At 49.9% G+C, this 12,512-nt stretch overlaps 1 protein-coding gene across 2 annotated transcripts in view; it reads left to right on the plus strand.

Annotated features, from left to right (window-relative positions):
- Nucleotides 1-420: 420 nt before the first annotated feature.
- The window catches only part of ANXA6 (annexin A6), a 59,864-nt gene continuing 47,772 nt past the window's right edge, over nt 421-12,512 (plus strand). For both annotated transcript variants that reach the window (XM_003934038.4, XM_010344573.3), the window contains exons 1-2: nt 421-540; nt 11,366-11,409. In XM_003934038.4, coding sequence (XP_003934087.2) covers nt 11,392-11,409 — 18 coding nt within the window. In that variant the 5' untranslated portion in view covers nt 421-540; nt 11,366-11,391. The remainder of the gene's footprint in view (nt 541-11,365; nt 11,410-12,512) is intronic.

Genomic DNA, 12,512 nt, shown 5'->3' on the forward strand with positions numbered 1-12,512 from the left:
AGGAACTGGACTGGGCTGTCCTCCTGAAAGTGGGTAAATAATGTCACCGACCTGATGAGGCTGTTGAGGCACGGAATCTGATCAAGCATATAAAGTGCCCCTGGCAAACCTCAATTTTTTGTTTCTTGACAAAGCTTTGGCGAGTTGTAAGAATTTGCGGGAAACTGCCCAGAACCGTGAGTCAGGAGCCCTGACTTCTAGCCCTGAAGGGCCACGTGACCTTGGCCAAAGCCCCTACCCCTTCTCGGTCTCAGGTCCAGGGGCTGGGAACTGACGAGGTTCTCCCAGCGGGCCCCTCGGGCTGGTGACATTCTAAGATTCCATGCGCAAAGGAGCAGGAGGGGCGGGGTGAAGGAGGAAGGCGGGCGCCCCGGATTGGCTCCTGCGCGCCACGTGTCCGGCCCGGAGCCCAAGGCTGTCTTCCCGGCCCGCCCCGCGCTGCGGCTGATGCTGGGCTAACGGGCTCCGATCCAGCGAGCGCTGCGTCCTCGAGTCAGTGCGCCCCTGCGTCCGTCCGCGACCCGAGGCCTCCGCCGCGCGGTGAGTGGGCTGAGGTTGGAGAGGGGAGTCGCTCTGGAAACCGCCTCCCGGGGGCTGCAGGGACACAAGCAATAAATGCACAGTCACCAGCTGATCGGTGCCCCCCGCCAGGAGCGGGGTTGGGAGGGCGCAGTAACCCGAGAATGTCGCGGACTGGGTGTGTCTGGGGAGCGCAGCAGAGCAAATCTGGAGACGGGGTGGAGAGGCGCGGGCGGAGGGGGCCCTGGCTGGGGGAGGGGAGGGGACAGGACAAGAGGGGTGGGGAGTCCTGGCGCTGCAGAGGGTCTGGTCGGGGGCAGGGGGCGCTGGAGCTGAGCCAGTGGCTGGTCCTGGTGGCCTTAACTTGGGGGGCTCAAGAGACTTTGAAGATCCGGGGTTTGGGGCAGCTGGACGCCATTCGAAGGACCCTCAGAGAAGGGTGTGGCTGAGACCCAAGACTGAGAGCAGGAAGCATTGGACCCTCCAGCTGCATATAAAAACCTGTGTGTGGTATCCGGGGAGGACGTACGGCCGTCCAAACTTCCGGGCTCGGTGCACCCCATCCCCTTTGGATCATTGCTTGTCTATGAATGGAGTCTCCCAACGGGGTTCCGAGGCCTCCGATGGTGAGGCAGGGGCATTACCCTTCTTTCTGCTTCCCCGAAGCGGTCTAGGCCTTCCCAACGGTTGGGGGCTTCAGATGATTCCCCGTATACCGGTATGGGGGCAAAATACCCCTGAATCAGAATCCCAGCCCCTCTTGCAGTGTGACCTTGAGCTGGTGGCTTTCCCTCTCTGAGCCTGGATTTCCTCCTCCAAGTCCACAGTTGAGAAACCCCGTCTCTTTCAAAGGAAACAATGGCTTTGAAAATTGATTTATTTGTCAGTTGCAAAGAATAATTGCAGGTCTGGGAATCTTGATAGGTTTAAGAAGCCTGGCACAACCCTTGCAGGCCCTACAAGGGGAAGGGACAGGAGGTCCTTTGGGAAAACTAATCTTGACAGTGGCTTCCTCCCCCTTCCTTCTTTCCCTAGATTCTAGTGGGTCTTCTCTGACAATTCCAAATTTGGACATATGGCTCCTGGGTTTGTGAAAGGACTCTGGTTTCCCCCCCAAGAGTCTGCCCCTTTCCCTCCATTATTCTTTCCCCCTTGTCAGAAACATGCTTGGAATTGCTCCCACTGACCCAGCCGGGATATCCTGACCTGCTTAGCCCTTCGTGGTGAAGTGAATGACCGCCCCAGTTTCAGCTCCTGTGGACCCTGACCTTCTAGCAGGCAGGTCCTGAGCCATGCAGAGCGCACTGGGGTCAGTGGCAAGCCCGGTTACTGTCCAGGTGTGCTGGGGCTTTTTGAGCAAGCCCTTTTCTCCAGGCCTTTGTGCTCCATCTGGAGCGAAGTCTGCTGAGCTGGCTGCCACTTCCAGGGCAGACATTCTAGGATTCAACTGTTCTAAGATTTAGGATTCTGGGATTTGGGTGGGGCCGGGTAGGGCGGGAGGCAGAGGCTTTCATCCCCCTCTGCAGCTGTGACAGTCACTCGTCCGTCTTTCTTTGCCTTATCTACCCTTTGTTCCTAAGGCTGCCTCTGCTGAGATACAGAAAATATTTGCAGTTTCTGGATAAGGGCCACAGCTGTTGCTGGGGCAAAATGTAGATGTGAGCGTGCAGAGGAGGGGCCAGTGAAGCCCAAGGCCTGGGCTCTTGAGGGGCCAGGTGGGGGAGACTGCAGGGCTGGGTAGCTGCCAGTGACTGGCACATCTGCACTGCAGCACCCAGAGGGAGCCCTGGGCTGCCAGGATCCAGCCTCAGACCCAGCCCCTGCCCTGCCACTAACCAGCTAGGTTCCCTGGGCACACCTACTACCCCTCTGAGGCTTAGCCCCTTCCTCTCTACAGGGATAGGACATGTACCCAGGACACCCCACTGGTATCAATAAAATGAGTGGGGTCTGAATGATTCTTGCTCTACCATGCTAGGATTTTCTGGGGAGGTCCAGTGGAGTCACCAGCCTCACCCCACCCAGCTTCTCCAACATACTTCCTGGGTGGTGACAAAGCACAGGATGTGGTCTCTACCACGATTCCTGAGCATGCATGTACCCCTTCTCTCCTGCCAATAGAGGAGAGGGAGTGGGAGGGGTGTCTTTATGCCTATAAACTTGCCTTGGAATCCAGCCTCATTCCCTTTCCTCCTGGAGTTGAGAAACCCCCGCAGAGCCTGGCTATGGAGGAGCGACTGTGCATAGGTTGCCGGCTATCTGCGTAATGAGGATGAGACTGATACCTTCATGAGGCTGTAAGATGGCAGATATGAAAGCTGCTGTTACCTCAGAGGGGTGTGGTGCTTGAGAAGGCAGGCGACCTGAGCCTCAGGTTCCTCTTCGGAAAAACACATGTCCTCGTGCTCCTTAAATAATAGCACTAAAATGGTATCCGCTATTATTTCTTGAACCCTTGCAACTTGCCAGGCCTCGGCTGAACCCTTGATATGTTAGATGCTGTTATTTCGCAGGTGTGGATGCTCCAGCCCTCAAAAGTTTAGGGAAGAAATAATCATGACAAACACTTATGTAATATAGTGCTTCCTGTGTGCCAGATCCTTTACTAAGCACTAGACTTGTTTTAATTTTTTTCATCCCCATCATAACTCCCATGAGTGAGTTGCTATTTTTATCCCACCATTAAAAAAAAAAAACATATGAAACAGGCCCAGAGAAGTCCAATACTTGCACACCACCACACAGCTACTAAATGTCACCCTCAGGCTTCGGTCTCAGGCAGTCTGGCCCCAGCCTGTATACTATGAGACACTACTTTGTTGCCTCTCACAAAAGTGATACCTGAGCTGGGGTTCAAGCCAAGGCTAGACTAGTCCACTCCTGAGGCAGACAGATGAGCTCCTGAGGCCTTGTCCTGCTCTAGGATCAATGGTTCTGGGTCAGAAGAGGAAAAGACACTGCTCTCTAAGAAAGCCGAGTGCCTCAAGCTGGAGGTGTGCCCATGCACAGGGCCGGGGTTGGCATTTACCCTGGCTTCATCAGAATCGAGGTGTCTTCCTGCAGCTGGGGGGAGAAGCCATCAAGAAAGGGGAATGACGGAAGAACCTAGATTTTATAGGCCAGGGGCCTGCTAAGTGGGATAGGTATACCCCAGGAGGCACTGAAGATAATCTTTTGGGGGTATAGGAAGAAACTATTGGACTCCTTATTACATGTACTTTTAATGTCTTTTTTTTTTTTTTTTTTTTTTTTTTTGAGACTGAGTTTCGCTCTTGTTACCCAGGCTGGAGTGCAGTGGCGCGATCTCGGCTCACTGCAACCTCCGCCTCCTGGGTTCAAGCAATTCTCTTGCCTCAGCCTCCTGAGTAGCTGGGATTACAGGCATGCGCCACCATGCCCAGCTAATGTTTTGTATTTTTAGTAGAGACAGGGTTTCACCATGTTGACCAGGATGGTCTCGATCTCTTGACCTTGTGATCCACCCGCCTCGGCCTCCCAAAGTGTTGGGATTACAGGCGTGAGCCACCGCGCCCGGCTTTAATGTCATATTTTAAAGGTGTATTTCTGTTTATCATGGTAAGTACTCAATTTTTCGTGGGTTACTAGTTCTGTATAGGATCAGAATAGATAGATAGACGGAAATGCCGCAAACTGCCATGTGACATCACCACATCACCAGCTTTGTAGGGCCAGGAGCCTGTCTGTCTCATTTTCTGTTTGAACCCCGACTTCTACCAGTGGGCCTAGTTTGTAGGAGGTGTTCAAATGAGTGTTTGTTGAAAAGCAAGCCCCTGCTTCATGACTGATTTTCTTATGATGCTGAGTAAATGACCTAACCTTTCTAGTTTCTCTGCTGGTTACCGAAAGAGGCATAAAGCACAGTTTGAAAACCACTAGTAGATGGTTCCATGTGCTGAGGTCACTAAAGAAAGCATGAAAGCCACTTAGTCCATTTTACCCCTAACCATCCGTCAGAACCACGCCCTGTGGGAGGGGGTACAGCAAAGAGGCATATACGGTAATTTTCTAAAAAGGGTAAAATTATGACTCATACAGATACAAAAATGATCATGGGTTGTTCTACTTAGTAATCAATGATGGTACCAGGCAGATATCATAACCAGCTCAAAAGACACCTTTGTATTGAAAGAAATGTGCAATTAGAGACAAAACTGGTTTTTCTACCTGAGAGGGTGGGAAATCAGTTGGACCTTTACCAGACAGGGCAAGCAGTATATATTAGAATTACTTTGTGTTACCATCAATTATCTGCAACTCACTGAGCTGTAAAGTAGCTCAAAGACAATGAAAGTCTAGAGTCAGACAACCTAGAGGGGTTTCCTCTGAAGTACAGATTTTTTTCCCGTAGTACCTTGGAGGCTAGCAGCCCCCATCTGACAGAGAAATGGGAAATCCACAGTGGCTGACCAAAGCCAGTCAGATCAAGGTGGTTTTGGAGCACCGAAGGGAGAAATACCTTCTGTGATATTTGAATCCAGCAGATAACAGTGGTTCTCAGCCTCCTTGGCGGCACATGAAAATCACCTAGGAAAGTTTTTAGAAATTACCAAAGCCCAGGCCTCACCCCAGCTGTTGAGTCAGCATCTCTAAGGGATGACCTTAAATCTTCGGTGATTTTGAAAAATTCCCCAGGTTATATTAATGAAGCTAGAATTGAGAAGCATTGATATAGATTCTAGAGAGCTGGATAAAAGAAATAGTTGGTGGAAGGCATTCCTGGTTTGGCAGGGGAGGGAGGGTGAAGAGCAAGGTGGTGGTGGCAGGGAAGTCAGGAAGGAGGACCAGAAAGAGCTTAGAGGACGACACTGGAGACTTGTGGGCAAGGGAGTGCGGTGGCTCAGGCTGTAGCCCATCAGGCACTCCCCTGAGGCAGAGGTCTGGGTGGGTTTGTTTTTTTTTTTTTGCATGATTTTCCATATTATTTCTTTTTTCTTAAATCGCCCTCCCACCACACCTGGTTTCACCTGCTGACACTCAGCATCTCCTTTCCCTCAAAAGTGCACTCTGTTCCTCCCCAGCTCAAGCTACCTTTGAGGACAGAAATGCTTTTTCTTATCCCAGTGTTCCTATTCTTCCTGGCATGTCCCCGCCTCCATTCCCTTGAATCCAGATTTTGACTGTGCACCTTTATTGGCCTGCACCCCTAATATTTTCTTTTTCTTTTTTCTTTTTTTGAGATGGAGTTTTGCTCTTGTCACCCAGGCTGGAGTGCAATGTTGCGATCTCGTCTCACTGTAACGTCTGCCACCCGGGTTCAAGCAATTCTCCTGCCTCAGCCTCCCAAGTCTCTGGGATTACAGGGATGCACCACCACGCCCAGCTAATTTTGTATTTTTAATAGAGACAGGGTTTCTCCATGTTCGTCAGGCTGGTCTTGAACTCCCGACCTCAGGTAATCCACCCACCTCGGCCTCCCAAAGTGCTCGGATTACAGGCGTGAGCCACTGCGCCTGGCCATATTTTCTTTATATATGTATAACAAACATAAAAATGCGACATAAAAGGGCAAGAGTAAAACATTTGGAAAGTGGCGATATTCTTGCCCTGCACCCCAGTGGATTGTCATACCCAGTACCTCACTTTGGAGACCACTACTCTAATAATGACAATTGTGGCAACATAAGTCAACCACTTATTGAACATCTAATCTGTACCTGGCCATGCTAAGTATTTTACCTGTCTCATTTCATTGAATCTTCACAAAAACCTTACGAGGTTGTCATTTCAGAGATGAAGAAACTGAGGCAGAGAAATTCCATAACTTGCCCAAGTTACTGAGCTAGGAATTTTCATTGTCAGGATTTGAACTTGGGCATTGACCACAAAGCCTGCATTCATCCGACTGCCACATTGCCTCCAGTGTAAATGTTTCGGCCTATCGTAATAAAAGCCACCATTTCTAGAGCCTTTACTGTGTGCCAGGCACTATGCTAAGCGTTTTTCACCTGTTATTTCATTTATTTCTCAGTACATCTAGATATTTCTTTCTGTATTTTGCAGACGTGGGAATTGAGATTCAGTTTAAGTAACTTACTTAAGTCACACACTGCTGGGCAACATCTGTGCCTCAGAGCGCATGCCTTCACATGACTTGGAGAAAACCCTTTCCCTATCCACATCTCTGTGGTTGGGCAGTGGTGAGCTGTTCCTTCTAGAGTCAGCCTGCAGCTCTCAAAGGGGAAGGAAGGAAACGTGATTGATTGCAAGCAAAAGGATTGCAGGCAAAAGAGTTCCAGACCCTACATCCTTCCACACCACCTCCCACTTCCTGCTGCCACAGGCTGATCTCGAGCTCCTGGCTCCAGGTGATCTCCCCTGCTCGGCCTTCCCAAAGGTGGCTACAGCAGCACCAAGCCACCCAGGCCACTTTGCCTCTGAGTGGGTTTCAGGAGTGATCAGTCCTGATAAGTTGTAACAGTGAATCTCATCTAGAGCTGAGAGAATCCGAGTTTCTGGGAGGAAAGAGGCACAGGTCTGAAATGACCCTGTTTACTAGCCTTGAACAGCTGTTTCAACCAAGATGATGAAAGTTGCATATTGGCGGGAGGAGATGGGAAGGAATCCTGTGGCCTGGGAGATAACCCTCCTAGGACTGATACTCTGCTGTGAAAATCCTGGGTTGAAATCTCGAAAAGCCTCTCACTCTAGATCCTACCAAAGAGGGAGTGATGTATTATCCTCACTTTAGAAATGAAGAAATGAAGGTCGAGGGAGGGACCTGTGTTGTCTGAGGTTACATGGGGGCAGACTGGGTGCCAGAACCGGGGTCTTTTCTTTGGACTCTTCCTGGTGTTCCATTGCAGCCAAGACCCACAGCCGTGTGGGGGCTTGTTATGATCGAGGGCTGCTAGGCAGAGACGTTGGCTGCTTCCTGGGCCCTGGCAAGTCACTTTCCCTTTCTGAAATGCCTTTACCCCATCTAGAAAATGAGGGACTTGGAGTCATGGATTATTAAGGGCCCTTCTGGGATTCTGAAATGCTGGATGTGAAATATCCAACCGATTTGAGCAGTATGGTCTGGGTTGCTCAGGGAGGGATCAGAAGCCATCTTAAAGCCATGGTAAACGGTGTATTTATGATTAGCTCAGGAGCTTCCCAGAGCCCTCAGAGGAGGGGCTGTGGAATCAGTAGGGGGACTGGCCCTCAGAACTGCAGTCTGAGCATCTAGTTCTGGAAGGAGCTTGCTTTTTACATATGAACCGTGCACTCACACAAAGCACACAGAAACTGCTCTCAGAGCTGAGAATATTTTCCCAAAGAGTAGGACGCCCCTCCTTGGAACCATCTCTCCTTGGAAAGGGGCGCTCTTCCAGATGGGTCTGGGCTGCAGCCAGCAGCTGAAATTTCCAGCAACAAGGCCAAAGGAAGTGCTTCAAGGCTGGAGGTAACAGACTTAAGCCCTCCCTCTGCCTGTGTCAACTAACTTCCTGGGTCTCATTCAGTCTCCAGTTCTCTGCTAGCCTTGGGCTTCCTTCACTTACTCCCCCTACCATCCCCTGGGTCAGAGGAAACCCAGAGCTGGCCTCCAGCCTTATCCTGGGGTAGATGTGGGCCCCTCCTCCCCCAACACACACTGGAAAGGGGGTACAGGTTCCATTTCCTGGTGAGAGCTGCACAGTTGTACCAAGGGGCCCCTGGTTGCCAGGGAAACAGCAAAGTTTCCTCAAGCTGAGCTGAGCTGAGCTGAGCTGCATTTGCAGGCAGCTCTGTCTTCTGCCTTCCACTCCCAGCCCCATCTGATGACTGTCCTCTGCCGACCGCAGCTGGGGGGACTCATAATTAGCCAGTGGGGACACAGAGGCAAATAGGACAGAGCCCCTATCCTCAACTTCCCAGCAGCACAATGAATGCTGCTATTTACTAAGAACAAGTCTCGTGCCTGGCCTCTTAGGTGCTGCCTTTGACATAACTTAGGTCTTATCCTCCAGCAACCCTACAAAGCAGGAAAGGGAAAGCTTCAGCTTTGTGTTTGAGATAACCCTGAACTCAATAATGAGCAATAAACCAATGGTCACATGGCTAATCTGTGATAAAACAAGCGTTGGAATCCAGGTCTTTGGGTCTCCCCACTGTCATACCAGTGATCCCAAAGTGAGAGCAGGATTGTGACCTGAGGTCAGGGACTGATCTCTTCAAGATGTCCCCTGAGTCTTAGAGTAAGTCTGATTGAGTTTGTTGTGTACGCTTTTTTTTTTCTTTTCTGAGTCAGAGTCTTGCTCTGTTGCCCAGCCTGGATTGCAGTGGTGCCGTCTCTGCTCACTGCAACCTCTGCCTCCCCAGCTCAAGTGATTCTCCCGCCTCAGCCTCCTACATGCAGGGACTACAGGCACACAACATCACACCTGGCTACTTTTTATATTTTTTAGTAGAGACAGCATGTTGGCCAGGCTGGTCTCAAACTCCTGGCCCCAGGCGATCCTCCCTGCTCGGCCTCCCAAAGTTCTGGGATTATAGGCATAAGCCACTGCTCCTGGCCTCTATTGTTTACTTTTAAAAAGCAATACATAGATATTGTTAAGAGAGATCAAATTGCCCAGACCTGCTTACAGCGGAGAGTAGTGGTCCTTTGTTTCTCCTCTCCTTGTCTTAAGAAGATTTTTTTTTTTTTTTTTTTTTTTTGAGACGGAGTTTCGCTCTTGTTACCCAGGCTGGAGTGCAATGGCGTGATCTCGGCTCACCGCAACCTCCGCTTCCTGGGTTCAGGCAATTCTCCTGCCTCAGCCTCCTGAGTAGCTGGGATTACAGGCAGGCGCCACCATGCCCAGCTAATTTTTTGTATTTTTAGTAGAGACGGGGTTTCACCATGTTGACCAGGATGGTCTCAATCTCTTGACCTCGTGATCCACCCGCCTCGGCCTCCCAAAGTGCTGGGATTACAGGCTTGAGCCACTGCACCCGGCAAGAAGATTGTTTTTTTGTTTGTTTGTTTTTGTTTTTTTTCTTAGAAGCTAAGCCTCCAAAGGAAAGAAGATTGTTAAACTTTCATCTGTTGCCCTCCTGAGTGCTCATTAGTCAGGTCCCCACCGCCTTTCTTCCCCTTCCCAAGTCAGTTACATCTCTGTTTTGCATTTATTTTTAGGTAACATACCTTTGTTCCTTCATTGTAGATCCTGTCTCTTGATACCCTCTGCCCCATTCCTTATCCATTCTTTTGTTGGGTTTTTTTGTTTTTTTGTGTGTTTTTTTTTTTTTTGTTTTTTGTTTTTTGGGTTTTTTTTTGAAACAGAGTCTTACTCTGTCACCAGACTGGACTGTAGTGGCACGATCACAGCTCACTGCAACCTCCTGGGTTCAAGCAAGCCTCCTGAGTAGCTGGGACTACAGGTGCATGCCAATACCCCTGGCTAACCTTTCGTATTTTTAGTAGAGACGGGGTTTGACCATGTTGACCAGGATGGTCTCCATCACCCTGTGATCCCCCTGCCCCAGCCTCCCAAAGTGCTGGGATTACAGGCATGAGTCACCATGCCCAGCCCTTACCATTTTCAATGAGATATGTGTCCTGTTTCCTGTGTGTTCCAGTCTCTGTTTTTGTTTGTTTGTTTGTTTGTTTGTTTGTTTTGGTTTTTTTGGAGTGGGGGAGACAGGCCGTGGCGCAGTAGTGCAATCTTGGTTCACCACAGCCTCGACCTCCTGAGTTCAAGCAGTCCTCCCACTTCAGTCTCCAGAGTAGCTGGCACTGTAGGCGTGTGCCACCATGTCCAGCTAATTTTTTTGTATTTTTTAATAGAGACTTTTTGTATTTTTTAATAGGGGGAGGGGTCTCACTATATGTCGCCTAGGCTGATCTCGAACTCCTGGGTTCAAATTATCCTGCCACCTTGGCCTCCCAAAGTGCCAAGCTACCATGACCAGTCTGAAAACTCCAGTCTTTACAATGGCCTCAGGCACTGGTCCCAGACCCCACATCTTACCACACCACCCCCCACTCCCAGCTACCACATCAGCCATACTGAGCTCATGGAGGTTCCTCACTTGCACTGCCCCCTGGTGTGCCCCCAGTTGCATTCGTGAGACCCTCTGACCCCTCCACCTGGGATACACCCTTTGTCTCTCTCCTGACCGAGCCTTGTCTTTTCTCTGTAGTTCTTATCTCAGCTCGACGTATGCATCTGTTATTCATTTCCATTACACCATAAGCGCCAGAGAAACAGAGTTAGAGCAATCTCTCATACTTCTGTATGCACAGTGCCCAGAGCAGCGCCTGACTCGGAGCAGGTGCTAAATGAGTCCATATTGACTTGTCCAGGAACAACAGTCCTTCAGATATTGCAGCAGGTGGTTGGAAGCCCTTTGAGTCTTATCTGCAGGCGGTCAAGCTCTGGGTTCTGAAGCCATCCTTGTTGACTTGAAAAGAGGGCATGCGTGGTGCATATGGTATGGACTCTGGGATCTGGAAATGGTTGCATTCAGTTCTGAGCTGTGTGCTCTTGGCTCATATATTGTAATGTTCCAGCTTCAGTTTTTTTCTTCTATAAAAAAGGAGAATCTGATTTGTGGAAAGATTTCTATATTAACTGAGTCAGTGTTGAGACAGGTACCCCTTCCTAGTCTGGAGGAGTCAAGGGGTCAGAGGTGGGTTAGTGGAACACTAACCTCAGGGTTCCACATCCCTTTCCCATACGGCTGTGAATGTCTGGACACCACCTAGTCTGTCCATTGTCTTCTGAAAAAAACCTGATTGGCTCTGAGCTGAGTCATTGGGTCTGATTTAACCTGAAGGGCTGGAGGCAGCTGGAAAACAGCAGAGGGAGGAAATGTGGGGTAAAGAAAGGGGAGGGTTAGAGTTGGGGGGAATCTCACATGCTCTCTTTCTTCTCTACAGAGAATTCTGCTGCAGAACCGGAGACCATGGCCAAACCAGCACAGGTAAGGGGCCTCTCTTTCCTGAAGGTGGTGCTCTGCCTTCTTTGGGCCTGGGATCCTCCTGGAGTCACTAGACCTGCCGCAGAGACCCCTGGTACCTTCAGCTTGAAAGGAGGAAAGGTTCTTAGGCTTTGCTTGCTCCTGTTACAAGTCATGGCTCTTTAGATGCAGGTCACAATCATGTAATATAACCCACAATACTCTAAGCAGAAAAGGATGTGTATTGGCTCACCTGACAGAGAGGCCCAGGGCTTCAGGTCTGGTTGCATCCAGGAGTTAAAATGATAATGTCAAGATTCTGCCTCTGTGAGCTGGGCTTCTTCTGGTGGCTTCATTCTTGGGTAGGTTCTTCCTTGCATTGGCATGGTAGCCACCAGCAGCTCCAGGCTTCCATTCTGCTGTCTTGGCAGCCTAGGGAGGAAACAACTCATGCCCTATGATTCCAGGGGAAGGCTCAGGCTTGGTTTTCATTGCCTGGGCCTGAGTAACCTGCTCTTTCTTTCTTTCTTTCCTTCTTTTTTAATAAAGATGGGGTTTCACCATGATGGCCAGGCTGGTCTTGAACTCCTGACCTCAGGTGATCCACCCACCTCGGCCTCCCAAAGTGCTAGGATTACAGGCTATAACCTGCTCTTTCTTGGAACAAAGTGGTGGAGTTGGCCCCACCTGAACCTTTTTGCCTGAGGAAGGGAAATGGATACTCGACAGGCAAAAAGGCAATAGAGGGGCTTCTCTGCTTTGGATATGGAAATGTTCTCTGCCACATCCAAGGGGAATTGAATTTCCTTGGCTTAGGAGACTCTAACCTCAGTCTTTCATGCTGTCTGATTACTCTGTTGGGCAATAGAATGGAAGCACATGAGAACTTTTACTCCCATGTGGCTGAGACTGGGACTCTGTGCTGGGACTCTGACCTCAACTGTGCTCTGTTGAGGCCGGGTATGGTGTCTCTCACCTATAATCCCAGCACTTTGAGAGGCTGAAGTGGGCAGATCACTTGAGCCCAGGATTCTGAGACCAGCCTGGGCAATATGGTGGAAATCCATCCCTAAAAAAATACAAAGGTGGCACGTACTTGTAGTCCCAGCTGCTTAGGATGTACATGT

This window comes from Saimiri boliviensis, chromosome 1, assembly GCF_048565385.1.
Source record: "Saimiri boliviensis isolate mSaiBol1 chromosome 1, mSaiBol1.pri, whole genome shotgun sequence".
Taxonomy (NCBI): Eukaryota; Metazoa; Chordata; class Mammalia; order Primates; family Cebidae; genus Saimiri; species Saimiri boliviensis.